At 32.7% G+C, this 18,614-nt stretch overlaps 3 protein-coding genes and 1 non-coding gene across 5 annotated transcripts; 1 reads left to right on the plus strand and 3 right to left on the minus strand.

Annotated features, from left to right (window-relative positions):
• The first annotated feature begins 1,985 nt into the window (after positions 1-1,985).
• LOC108337221 (uncharacterized) lies at positions 1,986-5,828 on the plus strand. The gene is made up of 8 exons (XM_017573735.2): positions 1,986-2,687; positions 2,764-2,885; positions 3,232-3,298; positions 3,748-3,798; positions 4,487-4,539; positions 4,650-4,860; positions 5,281-5,451; positions 5,655-5,828. Exons 1-8 carry the CDS (start codon positions 2,001-2,003, stop codon positions 5,712-5,714), a joined length of 1,422 nt encoding a protein of 473 aa, XP_017429224.1. The 5' UTR covers positions 1,986-2,000; the 3' UTR covers positions 5,715-5,828.
• On the minus strand, positions 5,740-6,757 carry LOC108337316 (NADPH-dependent pterin aldehyde reductase). Its single transcript, XM_017573848.2, has 3 exons — positions 6,514-6,757; positions 6,363-6,432; positions 5,740-6,275 (listed from the first exon to the last, which is right to left on the minus strand). Exons 1-3 carry the CDS (start codon positions 6,718-6,720, stop codon positions 5,833-5,835), a joined length of 720 nt encoding a protein of 239 aa, XP_017429337.1. The 5' UTR covers positions 6,721-6,757; the 3' UTR covers positions 5,740-5,832.
• A 1,123-nt stretch (positions 6,758-7,880) lies between these two features.
• Positions 7,881-15,851, minus strand: LOC108347474 (auxin response factor 1). Of its 2 annotated transcripts, none has more exons than XM_017586742.2 (15): positions 15,691-15,851; positions 15,307-15,399; positions 14,394-14,509; positions 13,183-13,278; positions 13,018-13,074; positions 12,705-12,857; positions 12,531-12,615; positions 11,067-11,157; positions 10,763-10,927; positions 10,460-10,579; positions 10,299-10,374; positions 9,742-9,907; positions 9,155-9,648; positions 8,869-9,059; positions 7,881-8,671 (listed from the first exon to the last, which is right to left on the minus strand). In XM_017586742.2, exons 2-15 carry the CDS (start codon positions 15,350-15,352, stop codon positions 8,500-8,502), a joined length of 2,028 nt encoding a protein of 675 aa, XP_017442231.1. In that variant the 5' UTR covers positions 15,353-15,399; positions 15,691-15,851; the 3' UTR covers positions 7,881-8,499. The 2 variants fall into 2 exon arrangements, with proteins under 2 accessions (XP_017442231.1, XP_017442240.1); XM_017586751.2 differs by having other exon boundaries at positions 15,714-15,849.
• Positions 15,852-18,508: 2,657 nt separating this feature from the next.
• On the minus strand, positions 18,509-18,582 carry TRNAV-AAC (transfer RNA valine (anticodon AAC)). The gene has a single exon. It is a non-coding gene; the product is annotated as a tRNA-Val (tRNA).
• Between the last annotated feature and the right edge of the window lie 32 nt (positions 18,583-18,614).

Here is an 18,614-nt window from a genome sequence, read left to right on the forward strand (position 1 = left end):
CTACAAATGTAATTTACAAAAAATATTTAAAATTAAGTTCACATGTCCGTGAATCATACATACTACGTACAAAAGTTATTCTAATATTAATATATTCAGGTTTTATTATTTGAGTTACATATAAATTTTACTCTTTTATAAATTCAAATGAGGCGATTATATTTTTACATTACCATTAATTCATTCGGATTAAAGTTATAAAATAATAAGTTCAAATATTTCTTATCCATATTATTTTAATATTTGTTGGAACATTTAGACTAAAATATCTAGTTGGCATTCATTTAATTGGTTTAATTATTATATAGAGACAAGAACAATAATTTTTATGAACCGGATTTTAGAAAAGATAAATATTTAGTATTTTCTCAGAAACGAGTCCCTTGCTTTGCTTATAAAAAATCTACCAAATCCCTATATAGTCCTTCGTCGCAACCTCAAAGCATACCCCACATACGAATTTTTTCTAAGATAGGTAAATTTAATTATTCTTAGTTTTATAATTTTATTTTATTGTAGTAGTGATTTGCTTTCAATTTCCTTTAAGTATTTTAAACATTTTCCCTTTAACCTCAATTTTTTAAAACAATATAATATAATTTTTCTTTGTCATAATAAAGCATATAACAGATTATATTTCAACTTTTATTGAGTGAAGCGTATATGTAATAAATAATAGTATAACAGAAGAAAGATTAAAAAAAATAAGACTAAAATACATATTAGGTTTAAACTTTGGGTTGGTATTGGCGTTTGTTTGAACATTTTAATTAGATCATCAAATTTTAATTGGTCTTAATTAATTTTTATTTTTTAAAATATGATGTAATTTGGTTAATTTTGTTAGTACAATATTAATGACATTAATTTATATGTTATGATTTTTTTTAAAATAAAACTTATTTGAATTTTTTATAGATTTTTGTAATTTAAAAAAAAAAATATAATTATTTTTTCGAAAAAAAATTGTTACATTTGAAATGCAAATTTTGTCACGAAGATGTAACGTGACAGTGGTAATATCACATGTTATTAGTATATGTAGAAAATCTCAATTTAATTTTTTTATTTGTATTTTATATCAATTTAATTTTAACTTTTTTTTATTAAAGTAATTTCAATCCTTCACAAATTGATATTTAATTTTTATATAAATCCTATAATAATATTTTTATTAAACTTGATATTTTTATTAATATTTTTAATAAGATTAAGTTTATTTAAATTAATATTTTATATAAAATTTATTCAGATTTTGTTTTAAAGTTTTAAATATATTTATTTTAAATTTGTATAAAACTATTTTAAATTTTGTATTTGAATTTATAATATTATTATTTTTAAACAACTTTAACATTAATTTGTATAAAACTATTAATGTATAAATATTTTAATCAAAATTTAAATAAAATATAAATTTAAATAAATTTAATATTGTTAAAAATATTTAATAAAAATTTAATTTTAATAAAAATATTATTATAATATATATATATATATATATATATATATATAAATGTTAAATTTGGTCTTTTGGAGAAAAATAAAATTATTATATTTTAAAAAAATTGTCACTGAGACAAAATACAATAAACTAAATTGATATTTTTTATATGATATTTGTCTAAACATGAAGTAACACTATTTTTGTCATCATTTGATATATAATAATTTTAAAAAAAAATAAAAATACATATATAAATTATAAAAAAAGTTTTAAAAAATTAAAAATAAAAACCACAAACTACAATGAAAATGATCAAATTAATAAAAACTTAATTAAGACTAATTAAAATTTAATAACTTAATTATGATTTTCAATACAATTAGGGTAAAAAGTATAATTTATAATATCCCTCTGTCTTAGTCTAATGGATTGTCTGTAAATGGTGATGAATCTAAAAATTGATGTTTTGTGAGGTATAGAAAAACACAAAAAGATTGAAATAAGAAAATACAGAATTAATGAGCATAAAAAATACATATATATACATTATCCGATGATTGGGGTGGCGGAGGGTTGTTCCGGAAAAGTGGGAATGGCAGGTGTGGGAGGCAGTGTGAGGAGCTGTACATGCAGTCCTTCTTCTTTCTTTCTGAGGAAGGCACCTTCTCCAGTGAGATTCAAATTGAAATTCAGATTCAGAATTAATGCTCTTTTTGGGGATTGGGGATTAGGGAACAGAAAGAATTCCCTCTCCTTCTCTTCCACTCATCAACACCAATTCACTTTCAGTTTGACAGACACAGACACAGTTCGAGTGTCGGTGTTGTCTTCCATCTCTGACGTTTCTGCAAAGGAATGGGATGCATGTGCTGTCGATGCCAGTGGCCCTAACAGCTTCAATCCTTTCCTCTCCCACGCCTTTCTCTCCGCCTTGGAACACTCTGCCTCCGCCGTCAGGGAAACTGGATGGATGCCACACCACATAGTTGCCAAAGATCAGACCAACAACATTCTCGCCGTCGTCCCTCTCTATCTTAAAACTCATTCCTACGGTGAATTTGTTTTTGATCACTCTTGGGCCAATGCTTACCATTCATACGGATACAAATATTACCCCAAGTTGCAATCTTGTGTGCCCTTCACCCCTGTGACCGGTTCAAGGATCTTGCTTCGTAACACCTCCTTCAAAGATCAAATCTTTGACATTATTGTCTCTGCAATGAAGGACATCACTGCCAATGTACTCAATGACCAACTTCTCCACCTGCTTCTTACTACATGCATTTACTAATTAACCTCTTTCTGTCTCTTTACAGTCACAGCTTTCCTCGTTACATGTTACTTTTCCCTCTGAGAATGAGTGGCTTAAACTCACCCAAAAGGGCTTCCTGCCCAGGATTGGAATGCAGTACCACTGGAAAAACCGTAACTACAAAAAGTGAGCCATCCCTGTAAACTGTGTCTGCCTCCCATGCGTATCTTCTTTTTTTTCATAGTTGGAAGTCTAGCTCATCTTGGATTTCTCTAGCATTTAACTACACTGTTCTATCTTGTTCTTTGAGCCTGCGTCTTTTTTTTTTTTAAGTAATAATATTGTTTCAGAAATATGCTGAACAGTGGCAAGGATCCAATCATTTATCTTCCTTTGTCAATTGTTTTATCTGTTTACAAGATGCCATTGAGTTATCACGTGTGATTTTGGTCCACTATAATAGTTCTGTAAAGAGACGTGTCTAGTTAATCATAAACATCAGTCTATACCAATACTGTTGTTATGTTTGCAGTTTTGATGACTTCTTGATGGACATGAAGCAAAGTAAAAGAAAAAATATACGTCAAGAACGTAAAAAGGTTGGTATTCATAAATTTTTTTTATTAATGTGGTTAGTCTTTTTAGAACCCTATCCAATAGCACTGTCCTCTGTGTTGTTATTTCTGTAGGACAACTATTAAGAAAAAATGTTGTTTGACAACCATTTCACACTTATGTAAGGATAAAATGTCATAAACTTTTGCATCTGTAAAAAAAATTTAGAGGAAATGAAAAGTAATAAAGGGTATTGTCACAATGGGAATAAAAAAATTTGGATGGCCAAGATACCATTGTCCAATTATTAATATGTGATGAGATTTCTTGGAATTCTATTGGCTTGTGATAGCACAATAAGAATGAATTGCGAAAATGCCTTCTTTTATTTGGGTTACCACGAGCCAAACGATTCTGGATTTTAAATGACGTCAATGCACATTGACCTGTTAGTTTTTTAGTCACATATATCTTAGGATCTCTTTATCTGCAGATCTCAGCCCAGAACTTGATTATGAAACGGCTTCGGGGTCATGAAATAAAGGTACTTTACATTATATACTTTTTGAAGATTCAGGTACATAACATTTACAGAGGATGTTCTGTGGCAAATTATATAAATGTGGCCAACTGATGTCTTCTAGCAATAGGATGGAGAACATCATAGTTCTGTTCGAAGATAAGAAAAGTTTATATTATGAAGAATATTGAAATCATCTTACACTTTTTCCTATATATAGTATAGGATTTTCTAATTACAATATAGCATATTTGCCATCATTATAAGTTAGGTAATGCTCAACTACGGGTAACTTAATGCTTATACGCACCAATTTTAACCCATTTGCAAATTGACCTTAGGGCATACATGATGCAATTGATCCTCTGAAGTTCACAGTACATTTAGTTGCTCAAACCATTAAATTTTGATGACGTTGTCATACCACACCAAAACAGTGAGTGAGACCAATGTTATCTGGAATATCCAAAATTCACTTAAAATGGTTTGGAAGATATGTTCATCAGAGCATTCTCTGTAAATCATAATGCTCTCTGATCACTACACATTTGACAGCAATTCAATTCTAGTGCGCATTTTAATATATTCCTGTAATGATTGTATAGTTGGTGTATCCTTAAGATATTACAATAGCATAATTCATTGGGGGAAACTTTTAGTAGTGATTCCCTCTACTCGCGATCTCACTTGTTATGTTTTTTTGTATTGGAAGGCTAGGCACTGGGATTCCTTCTACACTTTTTACAGGAACACAACTGATAACAAGTATGTTAACCTAATTGGACCTTATAATTTTGATTTTTTTTTTTAAATGTTTGATGACATGGGGATGGTTGAAGTGTCATTATTTAGTATTGTTGTTGGCCTATTTACAGATGGGGGACTCCTCACTTGACAAGGGAATTTTTCCATGAGCTGGGATCGAAAATGGGAGATAACGTGCTACTTGTCGTGGCTGAAGAAGGGGATGAGTTAGTTGCTGGAGCCCTGAATCTTATCGGAGGAGACACTTTGTTTGGGCGCCTATGGGGGTGTTTGCCACGAAGTTACTACCCAAGTTTACATTTTGAAGCATGCTATTACCAGGTAATGCTTCTCATTATTTTTTCTCCTAAGTTACTATTGGATTATTAGGTTTTGGTTTTATGGTTGGAAAACAAATAATGAGTATTATCAAATTATATCTTTTTTTATGGAATGGACTTCCCTTTTTTGCTGGGTGTCGGCAGATAATGTGCTTTTCTTTTCTATGTATAGTCTAATTCGGCCTCTCTTCCACCTAGTGTTTGGTTCAAATGAGTTTTTCTCCTCCTCTCTCGACTTGTCTGAGTTCAAGCTTTTTCAGCCTTCTCCATTTTTTGTTCATCTTCCTCCTTCCACATCCCTTCTCCACTTTTATTCTGTTATTGGCATCACAGTGTCTTGTTTTCCTTATTTCATTTGGGAAAATATATTCTCTTTTTCACTTTTGGACAAATATATACTGACTCAGTACTGACGGGACAGGCAATCGAAGCAGCCATCGAACTAAATCTTAAAAAAGTAGAGGCCGGAGCTCAGGGTGAACACAAGATTCAGCGGGGATATCTTCCTGTCACAACTTACAGCTGTCATTACCTTATTGATGAAGAATTTAGGGAAGCCATCCAAGATTTTCTGGAACGTGAAGCATCTCAGGTATGATGCATAAATTTTCGGTAATTTTCGTCACTGTTTAGTATTATTGTAAATCGCATGAATTATAATGATAGTAAAATACTTTGAACTGACACTTCTTGCATTAGTTTCACATTTGAGTAAAAAGGAGTTTGAAAAACAATATAGTTAGGTTAGAGACTTTGGACAATAAATTTCCTAATGACTAGTTTTTGCGTGTGCAGGTGAAGCTTGTCATAAAACTCTTGCATGATTCAGGACCTTTCAAGGAAGGAATTGTGTAGAGAGGAAAAGGGAGGGTACAGGGTGTTGTAAATAAGAACATGAATTATATAATGTAAAAGTTTGACATGTGTTTGAAAGAAGAAATGAAAGAAGAAATTGAAAGAATAAGAGAAGAGATCAGACAGTGAGAGAGGAACCGTTGTCGGCAGCTGTGAGATTGAGAATGAGGGTGGCAGCCTTGAGAGCCCAGGAGTGAGGGGACTGATAGAGAGAGGCAGAAGAGCCAAAGCAAGAGGCGAGCATGTCGGTGTTGATCACACCTGGATTCAGGGCCACCACGGCCATCCCTTGACCCACTTCTTTCGCCACCGACTTGCTCAGCCCTTCTATGGCCCACTTGGAGGCGCAGTAAGGAGCCACCAGCGCCGCACCGGACCTACCCCATCCCGAGGACATGTTCACTATTATGCCTTCCGCATTCTTCAAGGTTATCATGAGAGGGATGAAGTGGCGCAACACGTTCGCAGTCCCTTTCACGTTCGTATCCATAACCTCTTCGAACTCCTCCGCCGGAACCTCCCATAGCTTGTTGTTCTTGTTGATGGTTCCGGCATTATTCACTGACCAACAAATCCACACCTCATTTCATTCTAATTTATTTAAAATTTAAATAAATTAATTAACGAATTAGGGTTAGGCTTACGAACCTATGATGTCAGGAACGGCCTTTTGGTCCATTACAAGTCGGGCCATTTGCTGAACGCTCTCGTCGGACCTCTGAAATAAATCAAAGTGCGTTGGTCAGTGGGACGAAGAGAGAGAAACAGAAAGAGTGGTTGTGATTGAGGAAGCACTGACGACGTCGGCATTGAAGAACAAATGGTTGTGGTTGTAATTGGAAGAAGAGAGTTGGGTTTGGAGGGAATCGAGATTAGGCTGCGAACGGGAGCAGCCGATTATTGTGTGACCTCGAGTGGCGAGTTCAACAGCGAGGGCTCTCCCAAGTCCTTTCCCAACTCCTGTTATCAGCACTGTCTTCATCTTTCTCTCTTTTCCCATCTCCATTTCTGCTTTGAATCTTTTCTTCTACTCTTTTTTCATAAACAATATTTTTTAACTTTTAAAACTTATTATATAATTTGTTATACAATTATAAACTGTATGATAAATTATATATTACTACGATTTCTTTATCTGCTGTTTAGGGTTTTTTTTTTAAAAAATAATATATCGTTTTGATTTTAGTAAAATCTTTATAAATTATTTTTTCGCCTTTCTTAATATTTTCGACATAATAAATTATTTTGTAAATAATAATATAAATAACAAAAATGAATAATTAATATAGTTTTAAATTAAAAAAAAAAGACAATAATCTTTCAAAATTTCTACTGCTGAAATAATTGAGAAAGTATTAATTGTAATATATAATCTTTAACAATGAAAAAAATTAGTTAATTTTCATGAAAACATTAAAACTCGTACTCTTGAATTTAACTCATCTCTCATATGAATGAATCCATTAATATAAATTATAATATATATTTAATTCATTTTATAAATTTTATAAATTTATATAAATTTAGATGAGTCCATTAATATAAATTTATATTAATATATATTTAATTCATTTTATAAATTATAATATATATTTGAAAAAGGTATGGATTAAATATAAATTTATAAAATTTTATAAATTATAATATATATTTAAAAAGGCTTTTTGTTTTCACTGTTCTTTCTGTAGAAAAAAAATAGTCTCTTATGTTGTCTTTCTCACTATCTTCTTTTTTAATTAACTTCTAATTATTTTATAAATTTAGATGTTTTTAATTAAATTTTAACTAATAGATGTGTGTTTAAAATTTTGCTTTTATCTTTATTTAAGTATTTTTATTATTTAAGTTTGTCATAATAAAATTAAGAGAAATCCAAAGAATAGAAAAACGAATAAACCAGCTACCTAAAAATAAAAAATGGGAACAATCATCTCAATGACAACAAAATTAAAAAAACTAAATACGTAAAATATTTAAAACGTTATAAATAGTGTTAATTGTTTTTAGCTTTTAATTATATATATATATATATATATATATATATATATATATATATTTTCCCGTCAATATTTAAAATAAGAAATTGAGCGGGAAAAAAATGATAGTGTCTTCATAAAATCATACAACAGGATTTTAAACACAATACTATGATCATAATGCGAATACTCAAACAGGATAGTTAGTGTCTTCATAAAATCATACAACAGATGGAAAAAATGATTTTCCTTTCCATCATCCAAGAAGTGGAGTTACAGAAATCATAAACAATCCAAACAAAATTGAGCGGGGCTGTTAGAGAGAGAAGAGAGGGTCATGACAGATACATACAAATAGTATTCCAAGACAACAATAAATACTATACACAGAAATGAGATGCATCACATTGAGTGAATTCCAGTGGATGATAGTTGAGTAGTGTGATGGTGGCGTGAAACTCAACTGAATGAGAAGAGAGGTCTGGAAGATATAGAAAAACTATCTTTAATTTAAGGCACGCCAAGATCAAATCAAACAGACAGCAGAATCTCCAAACAAAACAAAAACAAACCCTCTGCATTCCATTCATCCACAATGCCTGTCAAAACAAGATCATGTCGTGCCAGCCACCCCACCTTAGCTGCACAGTACACAACTGGAAGTGGAAGTGAAAGTGGCATGTATTCAAGTATGTAGCCATGCTTCTTTTGGGCAAGTTCATCATCACCATTTTCATCTTCTACTCCCATACCATACCAACATTTATTGCATATACAACAAGTAGAATATGCTAGAAATTTTATGACTTCTAGCAACTGGGCCCCACATTAGACGACTGCTCCTCGGGATTGAATATTTCTTCCCAATCCTGCTTGTTTGCTTTCAATTTTTCATTCGCTGGAAGTCCTATTTTTGGGGAGAGCTTCTTTACCTCCTCTGCCGTGTAGATGAAAATTTTCCTCACAACACTACAGAACTCACTGCGATAAAGTGCCGACAAGTTAGTTTCATATACCACAAAACTACACACCCTCTGTTTCCCAATGCAAGAAGAAAAGTATGTTGTTAATAAAATTTTCCTTTCTTTTCATGTGCTTCATCACAACCACACAAATATTGTTAACTACAAACATGAAAATGTCCAGGCCAAGAAAATATACAAGTTAAATGAACTTACTCCCATGGATCGTCTCCAACCATCATCATATCATCTTCGTCATCAGTGTAGACAACCTGCCATTTTTTTATGGACCCACACAGCTCAGCCTTGATGTCAAACATCTCTTCTAATTTCATGAGCAGATCTTCGTACCCACAAAATCGTGTTAAATCCACAGCCCTCCCAACAGCCATTCCTTGCATGTGAACCTACAAAAACATTAAATTACATTACAAATAAATAATCTAGAAAACACTTTTCTGGCACGTTGAAAAGAAATGCTAAACCACCTAATCCATACTACCTTCGTACAGCTCCTTATTTGCTTGCTTTGCGACTCCTGTGGAGACAGGCATGACTTTTCAGCATCACAACTTAATGAAGGAATATCAGACCGATTGGCATTTGATGGCTCAGAATGCTGATCAGATTCAACATCTAATGATGGAATAAACCTATCATCACCCAGCCTTCCAGATAAAGAGACTGTTTGTAGACTTCCTTCTGCATTAGAATTCTCAAGTAGCTGAATCCCAAAGAGTCTGCAGCCATTTCCAGTGCCTTGTCTCTTCTCTCCAGCTTCTTTAAAGGCTATAGCTGAAATTGATTCCAAGGAATTTTCCATCCTATTAGACCAATATATTGATTTGTTGGAAGGAGGTCCCACAAAGCTATTCCCACTAAAACCAATAAAGTTAGTTGCAGAAGGATTGAACTTAGGTGATTGATAGAGGCCACGTCCATGTTGAGGATCACAATAAGAGAAAGATGTAGATTCAGCGGCAGATTTCCACATGCCTGGTATACAAAGAAAGAGTATTATGTAGAGAAACAGAATAGACAGCATAGTTGACAAAATGAAATTGTGTAACACCAGCCCAGCAAACTCACCTTGCAAAGAAGAATCAGGCACTGTAGAAGGTAGAATAAGAGGTCGTGCCCTCTTGTTTCTTTGTGTTGGCTGCGGGTTTGCAGGAGTGGTAGAGACATGTGGCTCCAATTCCCATGAAGAAACTCTATCAGGGCGCAAAATTGATGATGGTTCGTCCCATTGTACCTGAAATAGGATCATTATAGGTCATAAAATTACAGAACCAAAAGCTGATGTTTTATGCTTAACTTCTAGCCATCAGGCAGCACATTGCAATCTTTTATACAAAACCTTTAGCAACAGTTTGGCAGCTAAGTGAATGTTATGGCAACTCTATTCTTTAGAGAGAGTGTAACGAGCTTCATTTCAACTCGATGTGTGTCCGATTTATATAACTCAACCATATAAACAATAGAACAAAATCAGCCAAGGTTATGTGAAAAAATAAACGTGGGAGCTAAATGTTTCTTCCATTCATTGGATGGTCCACCAAAGTTAGAGGTGCATATAACAAGGATGAAGATAAACAATACTGGGCACAGGTTTAAAATCACACAAGACATCTTGTAAATTTTACCTTTAAGGATCGCCACTCGGAATCAGGCCATACCGGTGATTTATTATCTCCAACACCCACAATTGTGCCACTGAACCTGCATTCAAGGGGAGAACAAAATTATCAGATAGTATAATGTGATAATATCCAAATATCAAATACCAGCAAGCCAGGTGATGCACCTTCTTTCGGGAATTTCATCACCCTCAAATCTCATTTTGAATCTCATCCCGACAGAGAGTTTGTGGCTCTGAGCTTCCAGATACTTGTTGACGCTCACAATAAACTCTGACCGGCTTGTTCTAAGATAAATATTGACAAATCAGCAGAGTGTTAACTCAATAAAAAAAAAGAATCGGTCACATAAAAAGAAGCAAACACATAAAAAATGTGAAGTTAAAAAACAGAAAAATATAACCAAATGACACCACAAACAAACAAAAGGGCAACTAAAACTACCAACTTCATGTTTTTAAATACAAAACCTGGGCTTGTAAAACACAGAAAACAGTGTTCCAGTGGCAATGGCATGAGATGCAGTGGCCAGAACACCTAGATGCATACTGTGACTAGATATAACAGAAGAAGGCGCATTGCTCTGCTGTCTCATCACCCTCCTAACCCCAACTCGCAGCTCTCCATTTTCACCCCTGGAATATAGAATGTAACACAAAACACAGCCAAAATCACAAACAACATTAAGGAACAAAAGCAAGAGGGGAAAAGAAAGCGCTATTTCTTGCCCGCACTTGAATGGAGGCATAGTAGCTTCTGCTGTTAATCACTTGCCTTAAGAATATAAAGGCATCACCAGCCACTAATTTTTTGGAACTGACAAAGACACTCCACCCAGTGGTAAGTAAGTGGCGCTTGGGTTGCCCTGGACATTACTCAGTTCATTCAGGAACTTATTGACAGTATAAATAAACATCGAATTTATTCTTATAGAACCCTTTGCAGCAATAAACAAAATCATAATAAAAATTATTGCACATGCAAGCTGTACCTTCAGCTATTAATGAGGACGATCACCTTGGCACAGAAAAAACATAACAGGCCACGTGACCACAAGTTAAAACGGATGCTTAAATTACCCTTAAAGATTAAAATACAAGGATACTATTGTTGTTGTACGAGGAAGAAAACTTTGAGAAATTAACAAGTTAACCACCATGGATTCCCTGAAAAGCTTTTCCAGTAAGAGATTCCATAAGAGCTACAGAAAAACAGACAACATATTTTTCACTTTTGAAACAGTTCTCACATTTTCCTTACACAATGTGAACAATCGGAGTAACTGACTAATGATCATGGAATAAATTAGTCAAATAATTGAGTAAATAATCTAAACTAAGGAATTATTTCCTAAATTTATTATGTCTCCTTATTTATTTTTGTTAAAATGTCCCACATTAGCTAGGAATATGGTCACAATACTCCTCACAAGACTGACAATTCTCTCCCATTGACTAACACCCAATCCATTTCTAATATAATATCAAATCCTGTTCAATCTTAATGTTGGGTCACTCAACCGTGGTCCACATCTATAACTGCCATGCTCACGATACGGGTCTTGGGCATGAGGTCGAGTGTGTTAAGATTCCCATCCCTCACTGAATAGGAATACTGCCAGAATATTCCTTAATGAGTTAAAATGTTGTCTGTTATTATAAGTTATTTAAATTGACAATCAAAATTTATATATTCAAAATCATTTATAAACAAGGTTAGTCACTATAAGAATCTAAACCAAATACAAAACTTAATCTAATCCATCTATCTAAATCCAAAAAGTAAAAAGAAGATCTAATTCATTTAAGACATTTCATCCCTTGTTTTATCATCATCATTGAAAATGACACTTTAACCGAGATTCATCTAAAGAAAAATTAACTTCAAAAAATTCCATATATTATGAAGATATGATAGGAGAATAAATAAAAACATTCCTAATAATACATATATAATCTAAATGTTCTTGATTATATAGGATCTACCGCTTATTTCCATAATCATAATGGAAACTTACACAATAAGTTTCTGTTTAAAAACTCACTGTGTCTGCCCTTATTAACATTGTCTCAGCCGTCTCAGAACTATGTCAAAGAGCCAAACAAACGTTTTTTAAATTAGACACTTCATCAATACGAGTCATTCGAGTGTTGGTGACAAATTATCACACTCTATAATAGGTTCATGGTAAAAAACAGGTTGAAAGAAAAGGGGAAAAGAAACAAATTAACTACTAACCTCGAAAAATATGTCTAAAATGCCATTCATTCCCGTGTAAATCAGTTGCAACCAATTCTTGCCATGGTGGTTGCTGTGACATATCCTGAAACAAAAATTACAAGAGAAGTACAGCTGAAAGAAAGAAAGAGAAAGTTTACCCATTGGCATCATGAAAAGAGTAAAGAGTCTAACCAATGGAGGCAGACAATCATCGGCATGTCTTCGAAGAACAGAGAAACCCCCATGGGTACTGGTATCAGAAGCAGTAAGTGTCTTGCAAAATGAATGGATCTTGGCCCTTGGAGTTTCAGTCAAAGGATCATCAGGGCTCGTCACCTCACTTTGCTGAACCAACAAGACATGGTAAAATAAGACATACACAACGAGAGAAAAGAGAACTCAAATGGGAAAAAAACAGTTATTACTTGTGACTAGAAAAGGGGTTTGAGACAAATTGAGTGCAGATATATAAATCATACAAAACAAAGAATAAGACTACACTCACATCTGCTCCAGGAAGCAAAGTTATTTGTGCATATACTTCATCTGTTTCGGATTCAGCCTAGAAAACCAAGATCAATCAATAATTAAATCATTGTCAATGTAAATCGTGACAAACTTCCATAACAAGAGTATCCAATAAGATTATTCAGAAAAAATCAGAACTCACCCGAAGATGAACATTGACCACTTTACATAATATTTTAGAAGGCAGATTGAAGGAAGGCATCTGCTGCTCCAATCCCTCGTGCATCGATGCCTCAAGCTATAAAATAGAACAACACAAGACAAAAGAGAACATAAACCTTAAAAGTACAAAACAATTTTATCAAAATAAAAATTATAAGGAATTATGGATCAAAATTACTACAATATAAAGCTAAAATGATACCATCAGAGATGCTAATTAGCTGCAACATAAGAAAACTGAAAGGTGGTGCGCCATCTCACAAACCAAAATAGGAGGTGAGTGGAAAAATGTTAATTTTTTTCTTTGTAGACATAAACTTCTCCAAAAAAAGGTCAAAGATCTCTTATCCCTCACGTTCTCTTTTCTTTCATTCTTGCTCCCCTTTGGTTCAACAAAGCCACCAAATCTCACCCATAAGTTGCAAAATTATTGAGTAAATTGAAATTTCCAAGCTTCAAGTATAACTCTCTTTTTCATTCTGGGAAAAAATTCAAGTTGAGATTGTGCTCTGAGAACAGTGCATGCTATCCAGTCCTAGAAAGTTGATTATTTTGCTCTGAGGTAAACTAAACCCAAAAGCTTGGATAATAAATTTACTAGTAGAATTTCATACATGGAAGGTTGGATGGTCAATTTAGGCATTCCATTTAAAAATTTAGGGAATCAAATTAGCAATGTGTGACATTACTGATTTGTGTTTCATTGGTATTTCTATTGTTATTGAGCACTATAAGGAAACCCAGTGAAACCCCAATTCAACTGTGAAATTTTTTAGTGATTATACACTATTCGAGATCTATCTTTGACATTGGTCGGGGACCAGAGTGACCGATGTCAGGTATAAAATGATAATTTTGCGCTAGTGTTGGTATTATTTAATGTTACTGACAGTTTTGGAAAGGTCAATTACAGTAGTTTTTAGAGACAATTATTATACTTAAGAGAAAATATGAAAGTATTAGTTTTTTTAAGGTAAAGTGTTCTCGTTGAATTGTTCCTTCAAAAAAGGGTTCTTGAAATAATTTCATTTCAATAAATCAATTTATACATTTGAAATTTGTTTCCACAGGATTGCCGTTGTGAGAAAGGATAACATTTTATATTTTTCCAGGCTTACAAATACATTTTGCTTGCTAAGTTCAAATGAGGAATTTGTAAAACTAAAGTTACTAAATACTAAACCAAAATACCTGTTCCATGTGACCTTGTGGAAAGTAATAAACTCGCTCCCCTTCACGAGGGAGAGAGACAAGGGGACCAGCACAGGCATGCCACAACTCCTTGTATAAATCATCATTGATTGCCCCTACAACAAAACATGAAGTACACAATGACATAAAGTGATTTTGAAATATGCATTAAACGCAAAACACCTTTCAACATTGATAACGTTTGCCAAACAGTTCAATCAGATAAAGTCATTCACAACAGAAAACATGGTAAAACTAATATCACAAAGCAAAAAAGCAGCTGGATGTGTCAAGCCTGTTGCAAAATTCAAAATACATTCCCCAGCAACAACATACAAAATAGCTTCAATAGAGAGGGTGAAAAAATACACTGTGCTTATGTTTCTAAGAATAAGAAGTATTACATTACATTAACCAACCATTGAAGTTTAGAAAGTTGCAGTTGCAGATGATAGCATTATAATCCCAGTTCTAGCTCTATCCTTTTAAGTGCTAGCTGGAGTTAGCAGCATGTATATTTTTTTACAGGATCTATAGTTACCTGTCCAGAATACATAAATATTAAACAGGTACAAGAGGGTGCAATCTCAAACTTGGCTCTCAACTCGAGACTTCAAGGACAATCCAGAGCAGGGTAAAACAAGTCAAAATTTACTAGAACAATAATTAAGCATCATTTGAGTCAGAAACATATAAAGCAGCGGGTAGCAATCCAAGATGATTAAGAGCACAAAAAATAGGCATATATTTTTTGTAATTTCATTCCCGACGTAACATTTATTGTCAATAAATCATCGCTCGGGACATTTATTACAATAAAACCACGCTTTATCCCATAAAAAAAACAAAAAAAAAACAAAGCAGCAGAGGATTAGTGAAAAAGGATGTCATGTGAGAAAGAATTGTGTGAAACCTGGATGAATTCCTGTAGATTTGTGAGTTGAAGCAGAAAATGCCATGGAGAGAAGCGCGCAAATTACTATAAATTGAAATTCAAACTGTTTTCCTGGTGGAGGTGAGAATAGAATATAGCAATTGAGTAAATAGCTTTGTGAATCAACCTAAACGAAGCAGAGAAAGTTAAATTGTGTGTAAACTGCAGAAAGTGGATGGTGATGATGATGATAGTTTGGTTGAAGACTGAAGTGATTAAAATAACAAAAAAAAAAATAGCTGTGAAGAGGGTGCGTAGAGGGGGATCCGTTCGCAGAGAAGTGAGAGTGGGGATTTCCCTGATTGGGAATCGAATTTAGAATCAGGGGAAGCACAGGTGGAAGCAGATATAACGATCACTCACTCTTTGGGCGTGGATCAACCAACCTTGCTTCTTTTTTTCTGCTTATTGTGTTGCAGCTGAGAGAGTATGCAGGCCAAGAGAGAGAAAGTAAAACTAAAATAGAAACAGGGATCCAATGCGTGCCCCTCAAACCCTACACATTCCCCCATTGTCCCGTGCCTATCAAGCATATGTCATTCCATTCATTTATTGCTATTATTACTATTATCATGGTATTTTTTTTATTTCCTTTTCCAAGACGAAAATTCTTGTTTAACTTTACTCTGAGTTCTTTAGGGAGGAATCACGGGAGAATGAAAAACGATGATTCACAGAATATTTTTATGTTATTTTCTAAAAACGAGGGAGCGATCCAAAGAAAGAATTTGCGATATTAACGCAAAATTTGACATCCCATACAAAAATGAGATTTGAGAGTAATTAATGTGTTTTTATGTAATTATTCTTAATTTGTATTATTATGACGTGTTTATCATTACGATTATTTTTTATATACACATATAAGTGAGATTCTTAAAATATATAAGATATTTTTGATTGAAAAGGTGTTCAGACAGCTATGACTTGTTGATTATGTATGGCTAAGTGTTGAATTTATGTTTTTAATGCGTCATTAAATAATTGGTTGGTGTATACTAGCTAGTAGTTGAGGAGTGGTGATGGAGAGTTATGTTGTGGTGTTTTTTCAAATATAGCTTGATGTCACTCTTGTTGCAGTGTTTCCTTAAAGCTATGGAGATAGCTTGGTGTGAGTTGTGTCATAGTCTTTTCTAAAAACTTTAGAGATAACTTGGTGTTTGCTTAAACCATGTGAGTTTCATTACGGCAAGTGTACATGCACGATTCATGTTTGTGGTTTATGTCAATAATTGTTAAAAAGTGAAGTCAAACTTGACAATGAAGAAGGTTGGAAAGCTTGATAAGTAAGTCTGGCAAGGAAGTCGAGAAAGCTCGATTTCAATATGAGAAGCTTGGTTTCAAGAATCTATAGTTATATTAGCAAGATATGTGAAACAATAGTAATTGCACTAACAATATTGTGCATTGATGCATATGTGTTTAATATATTTAATATATATTTTAGATTAACAAATAATGTTAGAGATTTTGTTCCATATAAAAAAATGTCATAAAAGCAATTGATGTTGATGTCTTGTTTAGTGCATATAAATTGATTTCGTGACATTATTCAGAAGAGATTAAAAACATTTATTAACCTATGTTAGCTATTAAAGGCAATTGAGTTAGTGAAGGATGTCATACACTACATATTAGAGAAGCAAGTTGCTAAAATTCAATACATCATTGGACATAATGTGAAAAATCACAATTTTCATTTTTCTTTATCGTGTAGGGTTGACTATTAACAAAGAGTTTCATGATATATTATATGCAATTTTAACATTGGAATTAGAGTTTCTAATTCAATTGTTGAAGATAGAGGTACATCATTTTGACTTCTACAGTAGTCAATTTTACACGTAATTTAAGGTAATAGTCATCGTAATTGTTTATATTTTTATAAATTGTATAAATGAAAGGATCTTTATTTACATTTTTAATCTGTCTAAAATAGGATTGTCTAGCAAGTATCGAGGAAGGAAGGATTGACAAACTTAAAATGTCTTCGTCGTATGTGATTTTGATATAAAATTCACATGTGTTGGCCAGGTGAGAGGGACAACATTTAATTCAAGAATTGTAAAAAATACCATTGTTAGAGATTATCTTTTTACTACATTAGTGATTTTTTAATACAAACATTAAAGTCATATTCATTAAAAATTCATAAGTATGTTAAAAAAATTTAAATCATAAATCTTTCACCACACCTTAACCATAAATAAAATAAGTGAGAATATTAAAACAACTTTATGGATTTGTGAACCTATGACAAAAACAACTTTTTTTTTGGTAAAACAAATCATTAGGAAATAAAGGAAGAAAATTGAAATCAAGGAAACAAGGAATGAAAGCTAAGCAATTAAAATAAAGTAAACTCAAATGAAGGAAGCAACATGAAGAAATGCAATTTTGAAGGATCACCTCCAATGACTCTCTTTGTTTGTATCTAATATGATTGAATAATCAATCTCTATTCATCAGGTAACGTTAACGTCATCCACAACAAAACGAATAATATAATGTTAGTATAACATTGAATATTGGAACAGGAAAAACACTTATCACATACAAAACAAATGAAAGTGAATGTTAAAAAGTGTGGTACAAACATAAATAATCAAGTTACAACTAGTTTTCTGTTATTTCATCTCATGGATGGAAGGTTAATGTCTCACATATTGCAATTTGACTAATTTAAACTAAAACATATGCATAAATTTTGCACTTTTATTTAATTATGCCTTTATTTCATTATACACAGTACATATATAAAAACAAGAAAACACTTAAAAATAATCAAAGACTCCGAAAATAACAATAGTATTTTTTTATTAAATATACATTTATTTTTTATATTTTAGTTAGAATTTTACATTACTTATAAACATTTGATATTTTGGCTGTGAAAAAGAAAATAATTGAAGCTCACCGAATAAATTAGGATCTAGTTAATTAGTGTTAAGCATCATGTTGGCCATTTAAACTAGTTTTCAGTTCTAAGATAATATTGTTTTACACCATGAACAGTAATTATTAATTAACATTAATGAATGGGATTTTAAATAATGAGTAAATGTATGCGTAGTTATTATTATTTCTTTCTACATTATTGTTAAATAATATATTTTTATAATAAATAATATGAAATTGTAATAATTCCAAAAATTAATTTTGTTTTTAACAAAACGAAAGCTGGCGTCGCCCGGACTCGAACCGGAGACCTTCAGTGTGTTAGACTGACGTGATAACCAACTACACCACGACACCACTTTATGGAAATTCTTCCAAGAAAATATATA

The sequence above is a fragment of the Vigna angularis genome, chromosome 1, assembly GCF_016808095.1.
Source record: "Vigna angularis cultivar LongXiaoDou No.4 chromosome 1, ASM1680809v1, whole genome shotgun sequence".
NCBI classification, from domain to species: Eukaryota; Viridiplantae; Streptophyta; class Magnoliopsida; order Fabales; family Fabaceae; genus Vigna; species Vigna angularis.

What these genes read in the sequence shown, in the direction of transcription:
- LOC108337221 (XM_017573735.2), top strand. Translation starts at nt 2,001, where the DNA reads ATGATTGGGGTGGCGGAGGGTTGTTCCGGAAAAGTGGGAATGGCAGGT. An exon ending in AAAAACCGTAACTACAAAAA is followed by an intron (nt 2,886 to 3,231) that starts GTGAGCCATCCC and finishes TTATGTTTGCAG; the next exon opens with TTTTGATGACTTCTTGATGG. An exon ending in TACGTCAAGAACGTAAAAAG is followed by an intron (nt 3,299 to 3,747) that starts GTTGGTATTCAT and finishes CTTTATCTGCAG; the next exon opens with ATCTCAGCCCAGAACTTGAT.
- LOC108337316 (XM_017573848.2), bottom strand. Translation starts at nt 6,720, where the DNA reads ATGGAGATGGGAAAAGAGAGAAAGATGAAGACAGTGCTGATAACAGGA. An exon ending in TGTTCTTCAATGCCGACGTC is followed by an intron (nt 6,433 to 6,513) that starts GTCAGTGCTTCC and finishes GATTTATTTCAG; the next exon opens with AGGTCCGACGAGAGCGTTCA. An exon ending in GGCCGTTCCTGACATCATAG is followed by an intron (nt 6,276 to 6,362) that starts GTTCGTAAGCCT and finishes TTTGTTGGTCAG; the next exon opens with TGAATAATGCCGGAACCATC.
- LOC108347474 (XM_017586742.2), bottom strand. Translation starts at nt 15,352, where the DNA reads ATGGCATTTTCTGCTTCAACTCACAAATCTACAGGAATTCATCCAG. An exon ending in ATGATTGTCTGCCTCCATTG is followed by an intron (nt 12,616 to 12,704) that starts GTTAGACTCTTT and finishes TTTTTGTTTCAG; the next exon opens with GATATGTCACAGCAACCACC. An exon ending in AAATAAGGAGCTGTACGAAG is followed by an intron (nt 9,060 to 9,154) that starts GTAGTATGGATT and finishes ATGTTTTTGTAG; the next exon opens with GTTCACATGCAAGGAATGGC.